At 39.9% G+C, this 22674-nt stretch overlaps 2 protein-coding genes across 7 annotated transcripts; both read left to right on the top strand.

Annotated features, from left to right (window-relative positions):
* The first annotated feature begins 9975 nt into the window (after positions 1–9975).
* On the top strand, positions 9976–13052 carry LOC112227356 (B-cell lymphoma/leukemia 10). 2 transcript variants are annotated; one of them, XM_024392238.2, is made up of 3 exons: positions 9976–10784; positions 11651–11939; positions 12144–13049. In XM_024392238.2, exons 1-3 carry the CDS (start codon positions 10734–10736, stop codon positions 12602–12604), a joined length of 801 nt encoding a protein of 266 aa, XP_024248006.2. In that variant the 5' UTR covers positions 9976–10733; the 3' UTR covers positions 12605–13049. The 2 variants fall into 2 exon arrangements, with proteins under 2 accessions (XP_024248006.2, XP_042164150.1); XM_042308216.1 differs by lacking the exon at positions 9976–10784 and adding an exon at positions 10794–11386 and having other exon boundaries at positions 12144–13052.
* A 2309-nt stretch (positions 13053–15361) lies between these two features.
* On the top strand, positions 15362–21554 carry mcoln3a (mucolipin TRP cation channel 3a). Of its 5 annotated transcripts, none has more exons than XM_024391286.2 (13): positions 15362–15503; positions 16254–16525; positions 16833–17000; positions 17331–17484; positions 18474–18555; positions 18656–18752; positions 19051–19150; positions 19525–19634; positions 19822–19971; positions 20055–20156; positions 20324–20446; positions 20667–20873; positions 21108–21554. In XM_024391286.2, exons 2-13 carry the CDS (start codon positions 16289–16291, stop codon positions 21234–21236), a joined length of 1659 nt encoding a protein of 552 aa, XP_024247054.1. In that variant the 5' UTR covers positions 15362–15503; positions 16254–16288; the 3' UTR covers positions 21237–21554. The 5 variants fall into 5 exon arrangements, with proteins under 5 accessions (XP_024247054.1, XP_024247059.1, XP_024247058.1 ...); XM_024391291.2 differs by having other exon boundaries at positions 20667–20765; XM_024391287.2 differs by having other exon boundaries at positions 15369–15503; positions 16259–16525.
* The last annotated feature ends 1120 nt before the right edge of the window (positions 21555–22674 follow it).

Genomic DNA, 22674 nt, shown 5'->3' on the forward strand with positions numbered 1-22674 from the left:
TTCTACGTCATGTTTAATTATTTGAATTGTTTCATTTTTTAAATGGTAGATTATCTATTAGGCCTACTTGAAGCAATAGAGATCAATAGTAATGGTGTCCCTTTGTACACTAACTCCACCATGGTTCATTGGGCAAAGCCTATGGGGAAATTAATTGAGTTTTTGTAGGGTTTTTCTATAAAACGCCAAAAATAAGGTTTCTGGTAAACACAGGCTTAGGAGATCTTATACATTTTGTTCTATGAGATAATCTTCATCAGCTAACCTCACAAAGCATATAAAGGCTCCATAATTCATAAAGGTCATGTTAACTGACTGATATGTCATAGAACAAGATGTATAAGATCTCCTAAGCCTGTGTTAACCTCGGACCTTATTTTCAGCGTTTAAATAAAGGTTCATTAAAATAAATCAAAATCAGCTTTTATCCCAAACCACTATTATTTTCCCCATTCATTTTCACTATAGGAATGGCTCAACCAAATATTTTTTTATAACTAACCCAAGATAGACCATGGTCTGTTGTTTCCAATGGGAGCAAACTAATCCTAGCATGCAGAACAAGCAAGGAGCTGGTCAGAGCAAAGCACGAGCTAGCGTGAGGCTATTGGCACGTCCTAGCATGTATTTCCATATTTCCATTAGGGAACACCTACTCTGTGAAGTGCGTGTGTGCAATAACGCAATTCGCCCTTGCACTCCTCCTAAAACAACACCATTTTTACATTTCAGGGCACAGTATGACACAACAAGCATAGCAACAATAACTTCAGGGAAGCAATCAGTCTTCAGAGGAGTCCTGTAATATCATGATTAAGCTGAAAACTGAGAAGGCAGAAGTTGTACCAATTTTGAATGTATTTTCTGCCTTCTGGAATGCTATGTTTGCCTTCTCATGCAAAGCGGTTAAACTGGCAATAAGAGTAGAGGAAACTTCACCGTCCTCCGCCAATACTTGCTCTTGTTGGCTTACTTTAACCTGGTCAGAGCTGTACCTTACCCACTCTTTGTGGGACCTATAGTAAACAATTATATCACTTTTTCGTTATGTACTGTTATGGATACTTGAACACAAATGATCTCTTCTACACGACTCCTTATTCAACATGACATGTGTTTTCAGGTTGCCAAGGCAAATTACAAATATACTTAGCCTAGACGTGTCCTCATAGCCTTAGGACAGCCTCAGAAAATGTATAATCTCCTTATAACATGTAGAGCAGCCTTTTTGATATTAGACCTCAGGCACTCTGTGCCATCCTAACTACATCAACAGTAATAAAGGCAGACACCCTCTCAGCAACTGAACCCAACAGGAGTAAATATACATTTATCAAGTACACATTTACTAAGACCTAATGAATAATGCATGTATTACACATGAATATGCATTACATAAGTAGAAGTATAATGGTGACGTGATGACTGCAATATTGCCTGGTCATCTCAAGGTGCAGCAGACTGCTCTACAGTAAAGATACCAGTACTAATATACACTGAGTATACAAACATTAAGAAACACCTTCCTAATACTGAGTTGCAACCCATTTTCCCCTCAAAACAGCCTCAATTCGTCGGGGCATGGACTTTACAAGGTGTCGAAAGCGTTCCACAGGGATGCTGGCCCATTTTGACTCCAATGCTTCCCACAGTTGTGTCAAGTTGGCTTTTGGGTGGTGGACTATTCTTGATACACACGGGAAACTGTTGAGCGTGAAAAACTAAACAGCGTTGCAGTTCTTGACACACTCAAACCGGTGCGCCTGGCACCTACCACCATACCCAGTTCAAAAGCAATTTAATCTTTCGTCTTGACCATTCACCTTCTGAATGGCACACATATACAATCCACATCTCAATTGCCTTAAGGCTTAAAAATCCTTCTTTAAAACGGTCTCCTACACTTCATCTAAACTGATTGGAGTGGATTTAACACGTGACATCAATAAGGGATCATAGCTTTCACCTGTTCCGTCTATGTCACGGAAAGAGCAGGTGTTCTTAATGTTTTGTACACTCAGTGCATATACAGGTAACTGACAAAATAAAGGAAACACCAACCATGGTTTACATCACTTTCATGCTCATCCAAACCATTCAGTGACCAATCGTGCCCTGTAGATAGGGGCATTGTCATCCTATAGGGGCATGGCCATGGTTGCCAAAATAATGGCCTGCACAGCATTTTAATACATGACCCTAAGCATGTTGAGATATACTTTGTTTTCAATATACTTAGTATCCCTCATTTACTCAAGTGTTTCGTTATTTTGGCGGTTAACTGTAGCTCAGAATGACTATTATTTACTATTATGTGCAGTGAAAACATTACCATGTTTATCTCGCAATGCCACAAGGATGATGACAGTGACGTGTAGTCTAATGCTGTAGGTTGGTTTGCATGCATCTTCGCATTGCAACAGGTAATCAATCTTAAAGTAATTACTTAATGTACTGAGTTTATATACCAATTCTTGGGTCAATTTGACTAACGTTTATGTTAAGATTTGTGAAATATTTCAGCATTAGTGTAATGCCCGGGGTGTAGTGGAGGAAGGAGTCAGACGCAGGAGACAGAGAGTTCAGAGAAGGCGATTTCTTTATACACCGACCAGGTGAAAACAGACGCCACTCAAAACAAATACCCCAAAACACAGGGCAACTAAACAGTATCAAAAACAGCTCACGTACACGAACAACCGTGACATACATGCGTGTACACATGAAATAATCCCGCACACCCAGCAGGCGGGCCGGCTGGCTAATAAAGCCCAACTAATAACCTAATTGATAACAGGTGTAACTAATAAACAGACAAGGAGGGGGAGGAAAAAAAATCAGTGGCAGCTAGTAGGCCGGTGACGACGACCGCCGAGCGCCACCCAAACGAAAAGGGGAGCCACCTTCCGTGGGAGTCGTGACAATTAGTGTCTTGGTTTGTTACAGTCATCTTTGAATTCTGGGACTTTATTTGATCAAAATGTGTTTTTTTGTGTAAATTATTTAAATCTCAGTTGGTACAGTTCACATTAGTGTTCTAAAATACTTCAATACACTCTCACAGCTGCAATACGCTGACTGCGCAAGCAGCAGGACTTCCAGTTTCTACAATAAGGGCAACATTATGTGATTAAACAGATATAGTAATCATGATATTTCACACTGTCCGTCTGCATCGTTTAAATCTAACATTCATTTGCATGAGACAAAGTCCACTTGATCAATAGTTATTGCTATAGTATTGTAGTGGGCAGTAATATTTGACATGTGTATACAGTGTATACTGTATGATATTATAAACACGTCACATGCGACTCATAATAAGACGAAGTAATTAGCCTATTAAAATATTTATCTGACTTCATAAAGATGATTTAGAAATATGCAAGAACACTATTGAGTTAAAGTAATAGGCAAGTAAGGAATGTCTGAGAATGGAATTTTTTAAATACAAGTATTATTTAATTACTTTGTCAAATTAATGGATTCCCATGCATGACATAAAGCTTAAGTTACATGGCAATACCGACATTAACAAAGCATTATTCTAAGCATGATGAGAGAGAAAGAGAGGAATCATAGCCTGAAAGGCCATGCCCCAAAAGTCCATGGGACGGAGTGAGAAAGAAAGAGATCTCACCACAGCAGTTCAGGAACAAAGTAGAGAAAGAACAATGAATCTAAGACCCTTTTATAAGCATCTGAGTTGTTTGGATTCTAAATCTGAGTTGTTGATCAATAGTATTACTGTAAAGTTAACCTCCAATCAGATATCAACCCTACATGATGTAACCTCTGCTTCTCAGAGATAAAACAGAGAATGCTGAATTCCTAAGACAACACAGAGGAAATTCTTGCCTACAGTTGACAAGAAGAAGCACTTTGTGCCAGCCCTACAGTTTCCTATTGTGCCACTGGTGCCAATGATATCTTAAGTGCCACCAACTGGTCTGGGGCTGCCTTCTAAGGTTGCAGTGACTTTATATTCACACAGCTTCTAAGGACATACACATAAGGTTTACACCGGTGTAAAATACTTAAGTAAAAATACTTTAAATTACTACTTAAGTAGTTTTTTGGGGTATCTGTACTTTACTTTACTATTAATATTTGAAAAAGTTTTACTTTTACTTCAGTATATTCCTAAAGAAAATAATGTACTGTTTACTCCATTCATTTTCCCTGACACCCAAAAGTACTCATTACATTTCGAATGCTTAGCAGGACAGGAAAATAGTCAAATTCTCGCACTTCTCAAGAGAACATCCCTGGACCTCCCTACTGCCTCTAATCTGACAGACTCACTAAACACAATTGCTTTGTTTGTAAATTATATCTGAGTGTTGGAGTGTGCCCCTGGCTATCCTTAAAAAAAAGAAAATGGTGCTGTCTGGTTTGCTTAATATAAGGAATGTGAAGTTATTTATACTTTTACTTTTTATACTTAAGTATATTTTAGCAATTACATTTACTTTTGACACTTAAGTATATTTAAAACCAAATACTTTTAGACTTTTACTCAAGTAGTATTTTACTGGGTGACTTTTACTTGAGTCATTTTCTGTTAAGGTATCTTTACTTTTACTCAGGTATGACAATTTGATACATTTTCCACCACTAGGTTTACATACCAAGTTTCATGGCCCCATATCCATCTGTTCAGTTCTTATAGCCCTGGTGTGATATGGTGCCATCTAGTGGTGTAGCGTGGCCGACTTTAAATGCAGCAACTTATCATTGTCAAATTCATTAGGGACTAATTAATTGGAGTCAATCTGAGTTATGGTTCGTGAGAATAACTTTTTAAAAGTATTCTTAGCATAAGCATATGCGCTAACGAGCATCTATAAGTACAGTCCAGCCATATTTGAATGCAGCAACATTTGTTTCTCAACACCATTAAAAGACTAATGTACTGGGTATTTTAATAATGTATACAGTTGAGGTTTTTGCTCAATCTGATTGGGTGGGCCTGGCTCCCCACCCATTCCTACACCCCTGAAGAGATGTGCCAAATGCCTACATACCGAATTGGTGTTATTTGGACTGGTTCATGAGAAGACGTTTTCAAAGGTTTTCAAAAATGTCCAAGATGGAGGAAAATCAATCCTAACGGACCTTATGGCTTCTTGAGGCAAATGTGTTCAGCATGAGGAAAGACACCTACAAACAAAGTTTCAAGTCTCTAGTTTAAAGGGGGCAGCAGATATGAGGGTTTAAGTGAGACCGTTTATAACAGTGCTACATAGAGTGGGGCAAAAAAGTATTTAGTCAGCCACCAATTGTGCAAGTTCTCCCACTTAAAAAGATGAGAGTGGCCTGTAATTTTCATCATAGGTACACTTCAACTATGACAGACAAAATGAGAAAAAAATCCAGAAAATCACATTGTAGGATATTTAATGAATTTATTTGCAAATGATGGTGGAAAATAAGTATTTGGTCAATAACAAAAGTTTATCTCAATACTTTGTTATATACCCTGTGTTGGCAATGACAGAGGTCAAACGTTTTCTGTAAGTCTTCACAAGGTTTTCACACACTGTTGCTGGTATTTTGGCCCATTCCTCCATGCAGATCTCCTCTAGAGCAGTGATGTTTTGGAGCTGTTGCTGGGCAACACGGACTTTCAACTCCCTCCAAAGATTTTCTATGGGGTTGAGATCTGGAGACTGGCCAGGCCACTCCAGGACCTTGAAATGCTTCTTACGAAGCCACTCCTTCGTTGCCCGGGCGGTGTGTTTGGGATCATTGTCATGCTGAAAGACCCAGCCACGTTTCATCTTCAATGCCCTTGCTGATGGAAGGAGGTTTTCACTCAAAATCTCACGATACTTGGCCCCATTCATTCTTTCCTTTACACGGATCAGTCGTCCTGGTCCCTTTGCAGAAAAACAGCCCCAAAGCATGATGTTTCCACCCCCATGCTTCACAGTAGGTATGGTGTTCTTTGGATACAACTCAGCATTCTTTGTCCTCCAAACACGACGAGTTGAGTTTTTACCAAAAAGTTATATTTTGGTTTCATCTGACCATATGACATTCTCCCAATCTTCTTCTGGATCATCCAAATGCTCTCTAGCAAACTTCAGACGGGCCTGGACATGTACTGGCTTAAGCAGGGCGACACGTCTGGCACTGCAGGATTTGAGTCCCTGGCGGCGTAGTGTGTTACTGATGGTAGGCTTTGTTACTTTGGTCCCAGCTGTCTGCAGGTCATTCACTAGGTTCCCCCGTGTGGTTCTGGGAATTTTGCTCACCGTTCTTGTGATCATTTTGACCCCACGGGGTGAGATCTTGCGTGGAGCCCCAGATTGAGGGAGATTATCAGTGGTCTTGTATGTCTTCCATTTCCTAATAATTGCTCCCACAGTTGATTTTTTCAAACCAAGCTGCTTACCTATATTGCAGATTCAGTCTTCCCAGCCTGGTGCAGGTCTACAATTTTGTTTTTGGTGTTCTTTCACAGCTCTTTGGTCTTGGCCGTAGTGGAGTTTGGAGTGGGACTGTTTGAGGTTGTGGACAGGTGTCTTTTTATACTGATAACAAGTTCAAACAGGTGCCATTAATACAGGTAATGAGTGGAGGACAGAGGAGCCTCTTAAAGAAGAAGTTACAGGTCTGTGAGAGACAGAAATCTTTCTTTTTTATAGGTGACCAAATACTTATTTATTTTCCACCATAATTTGCAAATAAATTCATTAAAAATCCTACAATGTGATTTTCTGGATTTTTTTTTCTCATTTTGTCTGTCATAGTTGAAGTCTACCTATGATGATAATTACAGGCCTGTCTCATCTTTTTAAGTGGGAGAACTTGCACAATTGGTGGCTGACTAAATACTTTTTTGCCCCACTGTATAGGCCAATTGGTGCCATTCTTCTTGACCAAGTTACTCATGGCCTCTAGATTCACCTGTGAAGCTAGCCACAATAGTGGAATTTGCTGTTTGTCTTCAAATTAAAAGTCACATATCAAAAGTTATGCAAATGGCTACAAATAGTAGAGTAATGCTAGTCAAAGTCCCACAATATGAGCCATGATGCTAATATGTGTGTAATCTTCACTGTTGTGTTCTGTGGGTGTCACTGAGAAGACTGATACCCAATTTTATTTATCCACAATTCATAGGTAAGGCTGTACAGTGCAATGTGAATGTCCAATACACATAGTAAGTTGATTGGTACGCTTAATGTGTCTCATTTCACAGTGGTTTCAGAGTCCCGCAATATGAGCTATGATGCTAATATTTGTGTAATCTCTTCACAGTTGTGTTCTGTGTGTGCCATTGATACCCCATTTCATTGATCCACAATCCATAGATAAAGCTGTACAGAGTAATATTGTCACACCCTGATCTGTTTCACCTGTCTTTGTGATTGTCTCCACCCATCTCCAGGTGTCACCTGTTTTCCCCATTTGCCCCGGGGTATTTATTAATGTGGTCTCTGTTTGTCTGTTGCCAGTTCGTCTTGTCAAGTCAACCAGCGTGTGTTCTGTGCTCCTGTTTTTGCCTTGTCTCCGGTTTTATAGTCCTCCCGTTTTGCCACTTGCTTGCCCTGACTCTTAGCCCGCCTGCCTGACCAGTCTGACTGCCCTGACCCCGAGCCTGCCTGCCACTCTGTACCTCCTGGACTCTTGACCTGGTTCATGATCTTTTTCCTGTCCCCGACCTGCCTCTTGCCTACCCCTTGGATTGTAATACATATCAGAGGCAAACCATTTGCCTCCCGTGTCTGCATCTGGGTCTCGCCCTGTATCATATAAATATCAATGTCAATATGCACAATAGGCTGACTGGGGAAGTGATATCCCACAGTCAAAGTGCCGCAATGAGAACTACTACGCTAATATTTGTGTAAACTCTTCACAGTTGTGTTCTGTGGGTGTCAATGAGTATACTGATACCCCATTTCATTGATCCACAATCCATAGGTAAGACCGTACAGTGAATGCAATTCTGAAGTCTAATACATCCACAGTGCGATTTCAACTGATTTCTACAAATTAACTAATAATTGTGTTTTATTGAATTTATATAACAACATTCCAACCGTGTTTAGCATGATCTAATGCAAATATGGCATGATTCCACTATTTGTTACCATTTGCATCGCTTTCAATTAGGGGCTTTTATTTCGAAGGAGAACCGCACATTCAAGGTGGACGCTATGTGTGCCCAAAATTGATGATTTATGTCGCACAGCGAGAGTTGAGTGGGGACGAATGGATTCGGTTCAGTCAGTCTTGATAATGAGCCTTCCCCAGCCTCCTTTTTTTCCTTTCTCCTTTTTTAATCAAATTTATTTTTTTGATTAACAAACAAATATCAACAAACAAAAGAGGAATAGTCACAAAGAACAAGCATACATACAAACTATTTACATTGCCAGGAATCCCCAGCTAGTTAGTTCCTGGTTGTGGCTAGAAACATCTAGCCTGGCTAATGATGAGCAACCCAATATACCAGCCTGGTCTCACTAGACGTAACGTAGTAAAGATATCTCCAGGACACTCATTAGTAGATATGTTACATGTGGTATGGTTACTGAAGACAGATGGTTACTTAAGGCAAAAACTAAAAGATGGTGGTTGGTAGGGGTGACGTATAACTCGAATGTCTAGCAACCCAAATGTTGCCTGTTCGAATCTCATGCGTTCCTATCAAAGTAAGTGCCTTATTTTCTGTATATCGTGTTGTTGTTTCTATTGTAGCATATGTATGTATGGAGCATAATGTATTTACAGTTTTATTAACATGTTTTTAAGTACTGGTGTCAAATAATGCATTCTGATTATTGCATAGACTGTAATGGACACCTATGATGTGTGTAAAATATTTTTTTGAAGGTTGTACTGATTACAATGAGCTAATGCTAAGCTATTTGCCAGCCATGTGTGGCGCCATCTTTGTTGACATTATACAATGCATTCTGGGTGTCACGTAAACATCTGTCAGACCAAAGATGTTAGAATGAAGAGGTCAAAAGGGGGGTTAACCTTTTCACACGTACCAACAAACGGGTGTGATCATTCTACAGTGGTCCCTGCAGCGTACACTCAAACCGGTGTGATTAGAATGCTTATTGCAATGTAACAGTATAGCTTCCGTCCCTCTCCTCGCCTCAAACCAGGGACCCTCTGCACACATAGACAACAGTCACCCTCGAAGCATCGTTACCCATTGCTCCACAAAAGCCGTGGCCCTTGCAGAGCAAGGGAAACAACTACTTTAAGGTCTCAGAGCAAGTGACATCACCGATTGAAACGCTATTAGCGCGCACCCCGTTAACTAGCTAGCCATTACACACTAGGACAAATGTAGCCTACATTTTCCGGTTTGGATGAGAATTGTGTTATGCTGTTGCTACTTCTGTGAATGTCTGAACATTGATTCCAAAAATAAACTGGTCACATTCAGGACATAAGGACTGTGTTTGTGCAAAATGTTTGTGAAAAATTTGTGTGGCCAGCTCAAATGCTGTCAATCAAAACTGGATGTTTTAAATAAGCGTTCTAATCACACCTGTTTGAGTATATGCTGCAGGGAGCACTGTAGAATGATCACACCCTTTTGTTGGTACGTGTGAAAAGGTTAACTCTTTTAGCTAACCCTAACAGCAACCCTTCAACCTAACCTTACCCCTAGCCTAGCTAACGTTAGCCACCTAGTTAGAATTCGTAACATATCATATGTTTGGCAAATCTGTAACATATTGTACATTTTGAAAATTCGTAACATATAATACGAATTGTCATTTGTAACATATCATACGAAATGAATGATGGACATCCACAAATGAATATATACCATACGAAAAGTAACATATCATACTCAAACCTGTCTCGAATTTACATACAGAATAATACGAAATGTACTGAGACCAGGTTGCAACACAACACGTTGCATTGGTTATTAACACCGTTTTTTTCGTTATGTTAGCTAATTGGCCTTTCATGGTGACGTCCAGATTCCAGATGGTGTCCAATACTATTCTCGCTCCCCTCGCCCATCGACTTTTAACTAAGCCATGCTGTTGTAGTTGATAGCTAGCCAGCATAAACTAGCTAGCTAGGAAGGGCTCATCAGGACTACTGACTGAACTCATTCGTCTCCAATCGACTCTCAGCTGCGCGACAACGTCGTCAATTTGGGCAGGCGAGTCTGTGTAGCCTCGGCTCTCTTCCAAATTCTATTGTGGCTAGCTTCACATAGGTTCTAGTTTCTGTTCGCCAAATTAGAAAAACAGGTCCCACTCTATGCTTCAGTTATTTGACCATGTCAAGCAAAAAAATAAGAAATCAGAGAATAACAATAGATTATTTGAACACTGGGATATGTTGTTTATCCCCGAATGGAAAAAAAAAAAGTGGTGATGCGATAGTAGCCGACTAGTATAGCACAACTGAATGAAAAACACTCATCATAAAAAAAATATTTAAAAAACACTCATCATTCACTTGCCCATACATGACTTGCGTAAACTCATCCATGGAATCAGGAAGTAATAATTGGCAGCGGTTCACTCATGAGAAACTTACATTTACCGAGGCTCTGGAAGCTTCTGTTTTGTATCGGCAAATAACTAGACTATAGGCTATTAGACAAGAGTTACGCACTGGAAAATACAATATCCGTGTACCGGAGCCTATCTTTTGGTTTAAATATTTTTAGTGTGCCATTTTAATCTCGTAAAGTATCCGGAAGACTTGAATTTGACACCTTAGGTAGGATGGATGTTCCTCACCTGACAGAAGATGAAATGGCCGATATAAAAAAGGAAGTAAGTGGCCTATTTGTCTGACTGTCAATTCAACTGTTAGTGAGTTGGTTTTACAATAATTATTTACCATAAAGTTATTAACTTAAAATGTTGAATTGCGCATAATAAAGAAGTGAAAGTAACTAATTTATGCCGCACATCCATAGGCTACCCCATTTTCATAGAAGCCTATGTGTGTATAGTTCTAAATTCTTCCTTCTCGTATTATACCTAACCTGTTAGAGCCGATTTGGACATATTTGTATAAAAGACAGAACATACAGAGCTCCATGTACACTTGTGTAAATATATGAAATATGAATGTATATGATGAAATATTATGCTCATTCATTGTACTGTGGTACGTTTTTGCAAGGAGTCCTTGCTAGATGCGGGAGCAGTATAGTTTTTTGACCATACAGACATTACAAACAGGTCATACTATGTATTTTCCATGTCAAGTAATATCTGATCTTTTTTGTTCTTGTTAGATATTAGAAGAATAAACCTTTTTGTTGCACCATATCCCTGGATCTCATTGAATGTTTTGGCCATTTGGAAACTTAGAGTGTGGACTGTATGCGTATGAAACAACCCCTCTTCAGGCTAGGGCAGTGGCCATGGTAAAGACAAAAGGAAGCCACTACATAACCCATTAATATTAATGATTAACAAAGGCATGTCCATACTCTAATCATTATTTTCCCACACATCCCACATACCTGTCCTTCAGTGCATTTACAGTATAGCCATCAGTAGTCAGTCCTCTGTTCACACACACTTGATAAAATATATATCAAGTAATACTGGCCCTATATAACATACAGATTGTCGAGAAAGCATCCTTCAACACCCCCACAGTTTCCATCTTGCTGTTCTCTGTCTAGGTCCTGACGAGGCTGCGGCCGTACCTTTGTGAAAAGATCCGGGCTGACCGTCATTTTGACTACCTGCGCTCGCGGAAGATCCTGACGCGAGACGACACAGAGGAGATCAGCTGCAGGATCACGCAGACCAAGAAAACGGGCTTGCTCCTGGACTACCTGGCTGAGAACCCTCGGGGGCTGGATGCCCTGATCGAGTCCATCCAACAAGGACGTACGCTCAACTTCCTGATTACCAAGATCACTGATGAAGTGCAGAAGGTGAAGAACGAGAAGATAGAGTCTCTCAGAGGTACGTTGTGTGTGTGTGTTCAAGTGTTGTTTTTTATTTTTATTATTTAATAGAGGAGGTTCGGTGAACCCCACTTGAGTGACGAGTAACCTTGCCTGAGACCTGACGATGTGTGTTAGCCCCCCGAGCTAATAGGCTTTAGCTCAGTGGTCTTTCACTGTCTTAGTACCATTATCATGACCATCTCCCATTGGCCCTCTACAGCAGGGGCATCCAGTTCCACCTCGGGCTTCCTGCCAACTCAGGACACATCCGGGGTCAATAAAGACCTCTCCAAGACACTGTCATATGAATCCAACCTGGCATCCACCATGTTATACAACGGAGAAGGGAGCCCATCCACCTCTGACGCCCTAAAGTTCCTCAACCGGCCTGCTGCCTCCAGCCATGGGAAGGACGTGTTGTCATCCATGCGAGGGGGTAGCATGGCTGTGTCTTCATCTCAGGTCTCTTCCACACTGCCCAGGCCTGGAGACCCAGGGGCTCCCCCCCTGCCGCAGGAAGTGCTGCTACTGCCAGAGGCCTCATCTAACATGGACGCTGGACCACACAGGAGCACGGCGATCAGCGGAGGGGATGTCAACTTCCAGCCCCTGAGGTCACGCTCCACACCCACTTTCATGTCATACAGGGACCCTTCACCTCAGCCCCCACCAAAATCTTAATGAGACCCCCCCTGCCCTGGACTACTTCCCAGCATTACTCATAACAAACATTCACTCTTCAAATGTGTTGTTCGTATCAGTGTATGTGTTTTATCAATGGTTTTAGTTGAGTGTTACTTTAAACAAATATCAACTTGTAAAGTATGTTCCATGCCTTACATTATACACTGGGTCAACCCGAAAGCTGGACAAACCTGTTTTGGGTTCAATATGAAATAAGTAACTGCTTACTAATGATGCCTCAATCATAAGCTGTACCCTCATGAATTTTACTCTGCTTCTATCAAGTCCTCATTCGTAAAATGCCCCTTCCTTACGCATAGAGAGTTGGGTTGAGACATACAGTGCCTTCAGAAAGTATTCATACCCCTTGACTTATTGTGGTACAGCCTGAATTCAAAATATATTAAATCAAATAAAAATCTTGCCTGTTTACACACAATACCCCACAATGACAGTTTTTGCAAATTTATTGAAAATTAAATATAGAAATATACCATTTACATAATTATTCACACCCCCGAGTCAATACTTTATAGAAGCACCTTTGGCAGTGATTACAGCTGTGAGTCTTTCTGGGTAAGTCTCTAAGAGCTTTCCACACTTGGATTGTGCAACATTGCCCTAGATTTGCAAATAGATTTAAGTCTAAACTGTAACTCTGCCAGTCAGGAACTTTCACTGTCTTCTTGGTAACCAGGTTTAACTATAGGATTTGCCTGTGCTTAGCTACATTCTGTTTATTGTCCTTAACAAATAACGAGTCCTTAACAATTACAAGCATACCCATAACATGCAGCCACCACTCTGCTTGAAAATTTGGAGAGTGGCACTCAGTAATGTGTTGTATTGGATTTGACCCAAACATAACACTTTGTATTCTGGACAAAAAGTTAATTGCTTTGCCACATTTTTCTGTGCCTTGTTGCAAACAGGATGCATGTTTTGGTATTTATGTATTCTGTCAATTATATTAATATTGTGGAGTAACTACAATGTTGATCCATCCCCAGTTTTCTCCTATCACAGTCATTAAACTCATGGTGAAACCCCTGAGCAGTTTCTTTCCTCTCTGGCAACTGAGTTAGGAAGGATGCCTGTATCTTTGTAGTGACTGGGTGTATTGATATACCATACAAAGTGTAATTATGCTCAAAGTGATATTCAATGTCTGCTTTTTTTTTACCCATCTGTCAGTAGGTGTCCTTCTTTGCGAGGCATTGGAAAACCTCCCTGCTCTTTGTGGTTTACATTTTTTACATTTCAGTAGATGCTCTTAGCCATAGTGACTTACATTTGTGCTTACATTGTTTGTTTTTTTTTTTTGGGGTCATACTGGTCCCTTATGGGAATCGAACCCCACAACCTCGACTGAGGGACCTTACAGAGAATTGTATGTGTTTGGTACAGTCATTCAAGTCATGAGGTAGTCATTCAAAAATCATGTTAAGCACTATTATTTCACACAGAGTCCATGCAACTTATTATGCCATTTTTACTCCTGAATTTATTTAGGCGTGCCATAATAAAGGGGTTGAAAACTTATTGACTCAAGACATTTCATCTTTTCATTTTTAATACATTTGTAAACATTTTGAAAACACTGACATTATGGGGTATTGTGTGTATGCCATTGACAGAAGAAATCTCAATTTAATCCATTTTAAATGCAGGCTGTATCAAAACAAAATGTGTAAAAAGTAAAGTGGTGTGAATAGTTTCTGAAGGCACTCGGTTCACTTTATTCTGGACTTGAACTATGTTGTCATTCTCCAACACTGCTCCTTTCCTATGAATTATGGGTGCGTGAGTTCATGATTAACTGTCATGATATATCTATGCTAGCAGCAACATGGCACACCATGCCAGCTACAGTAGGGATTTGTCCTTGTAAGGATCCCAGATCATCAGAAGACAACTTCTCTGTATTTACACAAAACACTGGAATAAGTTGTTCATCGTATGCATTTAGGCACACAAACTGTAGTTACAAAATGTGGTAGGCCTACATTGAAATGGTTTGTTTTTACTTATATTATTAAAGATACATTTTCTTATTGTGATAGGGCATTAATGAGTCCTGGTACAATGGTGTTACTTATTATCAAAAAGATTCATTTTAATCATTTTGATAATTGATGTGTCTGTACTTTTTAGGTTGAAGATCTTGATCATTTAGAACTATAAATAAATCAAAGGAATATGAGACACAGGAGACATTTCTAATTTCTGGTCAAATGTGTTCATGTTTGTTAAAGATCTAATGGCTCATAGAAATACATGCTATCCTTATTTTCTGATTGCCCAACTTTAATTATGATTGTATAATCCTGAGAAGTAAATTAGGCAATTGCATGCATGAAACTTGAGCTTTTCAGTCAGACTTCAAAACTCAGTCATTTTTGTAAATGTAGGCCTTCTGTATTTGGGAACTCGGTTTTTTGGAGGGGGGCACACACATAGCAGCGGGATGCTGAGGGTGATTAAAATTAAATAAAAATTAAATAAATAAATATTTTTGCGGTTAAATTTTTCCCACAAGTGGTGTTGGGCCTTTACTAATCCTGTGTTAGCGGACCAATATAGTCATCTGTAGCACGGACAAAACATTTTTTAGTTAGGACATTCTTCTTTTCCACAAAAGTAGTGCACTGGGCCTTTTCTAGTTCTTTATTTGCGGACCTATTGCAGTCTTTAGCACGGGGATCTTTTTTACCCCCAAACATCTTCCCGCTACTATGGAAAAAGAGGAAAACCGCAGAATGACGCGAGAGAATGACAGTCACAGTGATCGAGTGTCTCCGTGTCTGTTCTATCCGATGTTGACAGAAAAAAAACGTGTTTGTTCACGCACTAAATCTGCTCAGTAGAGCGCGGCAGGTGCATCTCTGGATCACAGGTAAATTATAAACCGTCGCCGTTCCATTTATGTTCCAACTTTTAGTAGGAATAACCTAGCAAAGTGTTGATGATGATGATGACAAAGACAAAGATGAAGACATTTAAATAGTTAGATCAAATAACGAGGTTGTATCTTGATTTATATTTGGTGATTTGGGACAGTAAATGTTTGTTTTTTTGCCACTTGTGTTAGACAGAACTGTATCAATTATCGGTGAACAGCAACTTTATGTGGACCACATGACATTTTCCTACGTATTACCAATAGAAAGGTATTTTTAAAGTTGTTTATGTGTTTGCTCTGCTGTAGGCCTACATCTTCATGTTAATGAGTAATGGAAAATAAGAAGTGTTCGTAGATGTCACAGACCAGTGTAATTTATCCTGTTTTAGTGTCATTTATGGAGCCCATGGGAGCATAAAAAGTGACAGCGACAGAAGTCATTGAATGCAGTCCAACCTGTTTAGATGAAGATCAAAATGAAAGGAATGGCTGAACTCTTTCTCTTTCATCACATTATTCTGCACTTTCAGAAACATGTCTGTTTGACTCTGCCTGACTCTCTCTATATTAGTTTCAGTAGCCCAGTACTCGTTCATAATTCCAAGATGGTGAAATCCTGTGTTTGACTAAACACCAGCTGAAATGACAATCAGAATGCTGATTCATTTTAACCACTGCCACTTCTTCCCTTGACTTTGGCTGTCATGTCAAATCTGTGTGTGACTAATCGAGTGGTATCTACAGTATAGTCTACAGTATAGAAGGATCTCCTTGCCCCGATGGATGACGTGGAGCCCCTTGTGCCCCAGGGGCCAGCAGAGGAGAGGAGCCCAAATAGCCACTGCACCCGGTGCCCCATCTCCAGCCAGAGCCCCGGTGATTCCAAAGTGGTGGAAGACTTCAGGAGGAGGCTCAAGTACTTCTTTATGAACCCTTGTGAAAAATATAGAGCCAGGGGCCGGAAACCATGGAAACTAATGTTACAGATTCTGAAAATTGCCATCATCACGTTCCAGGTAGGCTACTGTAGAATACAGTGTAGGAGGAGACTTAGGCTACTACTGTCGGTCATGTAAAATATAGGTACAATATACCCGCCTAGAGAAGTGAAATACCCATAGATTTAACCATTTCCCCATTAAACCATGACTGTGAGCCAAAATGGCATTACACAATAATGGAAGTCCCTAGAAAGACCATGTCTAAAATCCCAAATATTTTATTCACTTTAATAAAATGTAATAAAATGGAGAAAAAAAAACTCAAATGCTTTGTGCTACGCATAATTGATGTATGTATCTATTACATGTTTGTTTTCCTCAGTTGGTGTCTTTTGGATTGAGTAACGAGATGATGGTGACCTTTAAAGAGGAAAACCTGATGGTGTTTAAACACCTCTTCCTGAAAGAATATAAGGACCAACGTGTGGACAGATACGCAGTGTACACCAAAACAGATGTGTACGGCCACATCTATTACGTCATCGATAGGGTAATGTAGGCTTCAAATGGCCTAAAAAGAGCGAAGTCTTTCTCACTGCTTGTTCGCTACCAGTGTAAATGATATGTCTTATGTAGATTACAGCACAGTATTTAAAGGATACAGTAGCTGATTCCCCGGTGTGTCATCTAAATTTTTTTACACAGTCATATGAGACTTATCAAACAGTGGAGCACGGTGTTGTTTATAGTGAAACTATAGCTACCCTAAACATGTTGACAACCCAAAAATTTAGTGAATTTCCTCATTTGCACCACCTGTGACAAATCTGGCCAAGAACACGGTTGTATATCATGTCTCACTATATTTTCCTTGTTTCAGTTTATAAACCTGCAGAACCTGACGGTAGGGAACCATGCGTATGAGAAGATAGAGGGCGAGTACACCCCTCTGACCCTTTGTCAGGAGTTCTTCAGGAAAGGCAGCATCTCCCCTGGCAACGACACCTTTGATATAGACCCACATGTAGACAAAGGTACAAGAGCACACCATTTCATTATGTATTTTTTTTTTGTGATAGCCTCAAGTGTTCTATAAGAGAGGATAATAACATGGTTTAGATATCTTAAAAAATAAATATGATAAGGGAGAATAATGTTAAGTTTTAATGTATGTGCCCACATTGACTGGGAATAAACAGTATGTAAGTCATTTTGTTAGATTAATCCATTCCAGCTGTTAGATATCTGCTTACATGCTCAACTAAACACTGACCGTGGACTGTTTGTCCTATTTACAGATCTCTGGCTTCTCACAGCTGTCAGTGCCCAGATTGTGTGTTGTTGTTGTAGTAGATTTACACTGAGTGTACAAAAAATTAGGAACACCTTCCTAATTTTGAGTTGCACACTCTTATGCCCTCAGAACAGCCTCAATTTGTCAGGACATGGTCTCTAGAAGGTGTTGAAAGTTTTCCACAGGTTTGCTGGCCCATGTTGACTCCAATGTTTCCCACAGCTGTTGTCAAGTTGGCTGAATGTCCTTTGGGTGGTGGACCATTCTTGATACACACGGAAAACTGTTGAGCATGAAAAACCCAGCAGCATTGCAGTTCTTGACACCCTCAAACTGGTGCGCCTGGCATCTACTACCATTCAAAGGCACTTAAAAATGTTGTCTTGCCCATTCACCCTCTGAATGGCACACATACACAATACATGTCTCAATTGTCTCAAGGCTTAAAAATATTTTTTAACCTGTCTCCTCCCCTTCATCTACACTGTTTGAAGTGGATTTGACAGGTGGCATCAATAAGCGATCATAGCTTTCACCTGGATTCACCTGGTCAGTCTATGTCATGGAAAGAGCAGGTGTTCCTAATGTTATGTACACTCAGTGTATAGTATTTATCACATTGTCAGTTCATTCGTGTGACTGCAGAAACAGGAAGTTTGGGAATTGCTTGTAACCATTACAAGGGTTTCTAAGGTATATTATGAAGACCTTTCTGTTTTTTCCTCACAGAATGTATTTCCGTATATCCTCTGGAGCCATTGGAGAATAAAACTTTGTCAAGAGACATTAACTTTTCTCTGGATTTTAAAAGGTGACTGACCAGACCAACAGTCAAACTACAGTTGGCCCCCTATACTAGGTTTCTTTTGTTGTAGTCTATAATCATAAATGTTTCTTTGTCTCTCACTCAGGCTGTTGTCAGTAAACATCTACCTCACGTTGAAAGCCATCAACCTGCAGACAGTGCGCCACCACGAGCTCCCAGACTGTTATGCCTTTAGTATAATTGTAGGTGGTGGGTTGTATGACTCAGGAAACAACTTCTTCAAGCTCTTTTAGGCTTTTAAGTGTAATGCAGCTGTCCTCTGTGTCAATGGAGAAGACAAATGGAAACCAGTAGCGAGTCAACAAAGTTAACAGATTAATTTGTGTCATAGAATAACTAGTCAACTCTCCATTTTCTAGTAATGGTGCATTTAAAATGTTACTTAAACCAGTAGAAATCCAGCTGCTGAAACCTGGATTCAGTCATCCTTGCTAGAACTCACATGCAAATGATGTCTCTGTCTGACTTTATTTTTGGCAGATAATGTTTGACAATCGTGCACACAGTGGGAGGATAAAGATTAACTTAGAAAATAATGTTGGAATCAATGAATGTAAAGACTGGAATGTCGCAAGCACTTGTAAGTATATCATAAGATCATCCCAGTATGTTAAAAAATAAAATAATGTTCAGTCAGCATACGATTTGTCTGAGTAATAGCTACATTCTTTGTGACCTCAGTAGTTAAGATTTAGTGTTTAGTGAGCTGAGTCAGACTGTCACGTCTCCTTATTTGTAACATACTGTAGTTTTAACATGGGCTGTGCCTCTCAATGCCAGAAGGAGGCACAATTTAATAATCTGTTGCTCAGCATGTTCATTACTACAGTCCATATTTCATACATTTACAGTAGAGATCCTACCATTTGCAGTGGCAGTAATCTGTCAGCCTCCATCCTATATGCATGGGGGAAAAGTGTCACTATCTAATTTACTGATTGATTGAATTTGCAGCTGGGAAGAACAACCACCTCTTGCTGTTTGATTCCTTCGTCATCCTCGCCTGCTTTACCTCACTCATCTTGTGCACACGCTCAGTCTACAAAGGATCTCAGCTCCAGTTTGTAAGTTAAGAAGACCATTCTATAGGAGTAATAGGTTAAATATTAGGATTGTACATACCATGAATACGGTCAGGCATTCATACAATATACAAGTAGAAGCATACCCAGCTCATGATCGCCTACTCACTATAACAATAGCGTTAATATTGATGTGTTTTTGCTTATGGTGTGTGTTTCTCTCATTCAGCATTACACTGCATTCTTCCACACCTACTTTGGGAAAACTGTGCCCTGGTCTGAGCGCATGGAGTTTGTGAACGGCTGGTATATTCTGATCATTGTCAGCGATACACTGACCATCGCTGGATCCGCCCTCAAAATAGGAATACAGACTAAGGTGTAGTGACTACACCTGAGCACATACCTTTTGTTCATTTGTCTGTATGTCCAATATGACATTCATATTTCTGTATTTGTCAGGACCTTACAAACTATGATGTCTGCAGTATTTTGCTTGGGACATCCACAATGCTTGTCTGGGTTGGAGTTATCCGCTACCTGGGTTTCTTTAAGAAATATAACGTAAGGACTAACATAAGAAATGAGCTCAATTTAACAGCAATGCTCCATCGGCACCACAGCAATGATTTGTTCTTTGAATAGGAACATTACAGTACATGGCATTCATAAAGGACAGCACATATTCAAATTGTGAAACATAGATGAGTAAGGTTCCTTGTTCCTCCTAGATCCTAATTCTGGCCCTAAGGGCAGCGATTCCAAATGTGATCCGCTTCTCCTGCTGCGCTGGCTTGATCTACCTGGGCTACTGTTTCTGTGGCTGGATCGTTCTGGGGCCATATCATGAGAAAGTAAGTAGGTACACTAAAAACCAAAAAGGTATACGGTACCTGTATATGTAGGCCCAAGATCTTTTAGAATCCACATATATAAGTTCAGTCCAGTATATGAAGGGCTACAATTTGAACCAATGTGTTACAATGGTTTATTACGTATAACTAATACAAGTTTATAATCCTTTATAGCACAACATACCTTAATGCAAAGTGTTACCAATTGATTTTCTGCCAGTTCCGGACCTTGGACAAGGTGACGGAGTGCCTGTTCTCTCTGATCAACGGTGATGACTTGTACTCCACTTTCCAGAAGATGAGAGAGAAGAGATACATGGTGTGGCTGTTCAGCAGGCTCTACCTCTACTCCTTCCTCTCTCTCTTCATTTACATGGTGCTCAGTCTGTTCATTGCCCTCATCACAGACACATACGAGACCATCAAGGTCAGCTTTTGCATTAACATGGCATGACATATTCAAAAGTAACCATCCCTGTTTATCTTCTGCATGCCTGTTCAATGAGAAAAGATGGTAATTCAATGATCTGGTATAATGTTGCATCTCCTTCCTGGTATATTTAATGTTACAGCACACAATACAGTGGTTATGTAACATGGTAATAGTATAGTACTGTATGTAAATGTTCAGAAAGTTAACTGCCATACTGTTTATTTTCAGCAACACCAGAAGGACAGAGTCCTGGTGTCCCAGCTGAAGGCCTTTGTGGCTGAGTGTAGAGACCAGCCTGACTCTGGAAAGTACAAGATGGACAAGGAACCCACCTGCTGCTGCTACTGCTTTGGATAGACCCTATAAAGTAGCCATGTGTGTGTGTGTGTGTGTGTGTGTGTGTGTGTGTGTGTGTGTGTGTGTGTGTGTGTGTGTGTGTGTGTGTGTGTGTGTGTGTGTGTGTGTGTGTGTGTGTGTGTGTGTGTGTGTGTGTGTGTGTGTGTGTGACATATGTTAGTAGGCATTAAAGCTCTATTCATGTGTTGGGAAATGTATTTTGAAAATTGTTTAAAGTTTGTATATGTTGATCAATAGTATACTTTTTTATATATGATTGTATGTAATTATGTATGAACAATTAAATTGCACAATGGGTGGTATTTTAATGTACCGTGACATTGTTTGTGCTTGCATTTACTAGGTAACATAGTAGAGGAAATGTATGCATTCACTCATATCACTCATAGGTAGGCTAAATCAGTGGGCTAATGGCAAGTTTCCAATTAGGGTTTATCCTGGTGTTTCGCCCAAAAGACAGATTTTTCGGTTTCCGTCTACATGGGCCCGGCACCCGGGTCTCACTGGGTCATGGCTCCGAGGGACATGCCCAGACTTGGGGCCAAGCCCAGGCCCTGTGTACTTTTCGGCTTTAATTTACATAACAATGGCTAACTGTGAACTTCAACACCTTCTCACAAAGCAACTGTCTTGAATGATGCAGAGGTTGTTGATTCTGCTCGCCCCAAGTCTTTAGTGTCACACTCCTGATGGAAACACAATTACACTAGAGCAGGTGTTCTCAAACTTTTAGGCTTGGTGGGCCAATATATAATCTGTGTGGTGGGTCACGGGCCAAACAAATAGACATTATGTATTTAGAGATTGTGACCGTGGGACTATAAAGGTCTGTCTACGCAAAGCATAGTTCTGAGATAAAGATTATCAACATTCTCACATCCCAGATCTCAGCACTGTTTTGTAGTGAATTCTTCTTTCATATCCCCTTAAAGATACCTAAAGTGCAAAGTATCAAAATCCTGAGACATTTGTAAATCAGTTTATTTAGGGGGGTACAATCTCAGATACAGTATAAACTTGTGGCTCTGAAATGTCAATCTGGGTTCAGCAGTAAGGTTATATCTAACACTTCTGAATTCAATTTGAAGAAAACTGTAGCTATTTGAATACACTCATTATAGAAAAATTATATTTGATCAAGATTGAGTCAGAACACATCATCAAATGCATGTATTATGATCATCAGACAAATGACTATAATCACTGAACAATGATGTGACAACATAATTTACTTTAAGATGTCTGACAGTGTTGTTTTTTTGCTTGCGTGCCATTATTGCTGGCTAGACTATACCACACCTTACAGCGCCAAGTTCAAATGGGTTTATGCACTTAGAACGTTCTAGTTTCTTTCTCTTTTCATTTTTTCCCACTTAACATTTGTTTTTTGAATATGTTTCAAATGACTTGACTATGGGAACGGTGTAACAATTGGTCT

The sequence above is a fragment of the Oncorhynchus tshawytscha genome, linkage group LG28, assembly GCF_018296145.1.
Source record: "Oncorhynchus tshawytscha isolate Ot180627B linkage group LG28, Otsh_v2.0, whole genome shotgun sequence".
Classification (NCBI taxonomy): Eukaryota; Metazoa; Chordata; class Actinopteri; order Salmoniformes; family Salmonidae; genus Oncorhynchus; species Oncorhynchus tshawytscha.

Bases quoted from the DNA above. Each gene is read 5' to 3' on its own strand.
- LOC112227356 (XM_042308216.1), top strand. From the start codon at position 11,306: ATGTTTTGGCCATTTGGAAACTTAGAGTGTGGACTGTATGCGTATGAA. The intron at 11,387-11,650 runs GTAAAGACAAAA...TTCTCTGTCTAG, and splicing joins AGGCTAGGGCAGTGGCCATG to GTCCTGACGAGGCTGCGGCC. The intron at 11,940-12,143 runs GTACGTTGTGTG...GGCCCTCTACAG, and splicing joins GAAGATAGAGTCTCTCAGAG to CAGGGGCATCCAGTTCCACC.
- mcoln3a (XM_024391286.2), top strand. From the start codon at position 16,289: ATGGATGACGTGGAGCCCCTTGTGCCCCAGGGGCCAGCAGAGGAGAGG. The intron at 18,753-19,050 runs GTAGGTGGTGGG...TATTTTTGGCAG, and splicing joins GTTATGCCTTTAGTATAATT to ATAATGTTTGACAATCGTGC. The intron at 20,874-21,107 runs GTCAGCTTTTGC...GTTTATTTTCAG, and splicing joins ACACATACGAGACCATCAAG to CAACACCAGAAGGACAGAGT.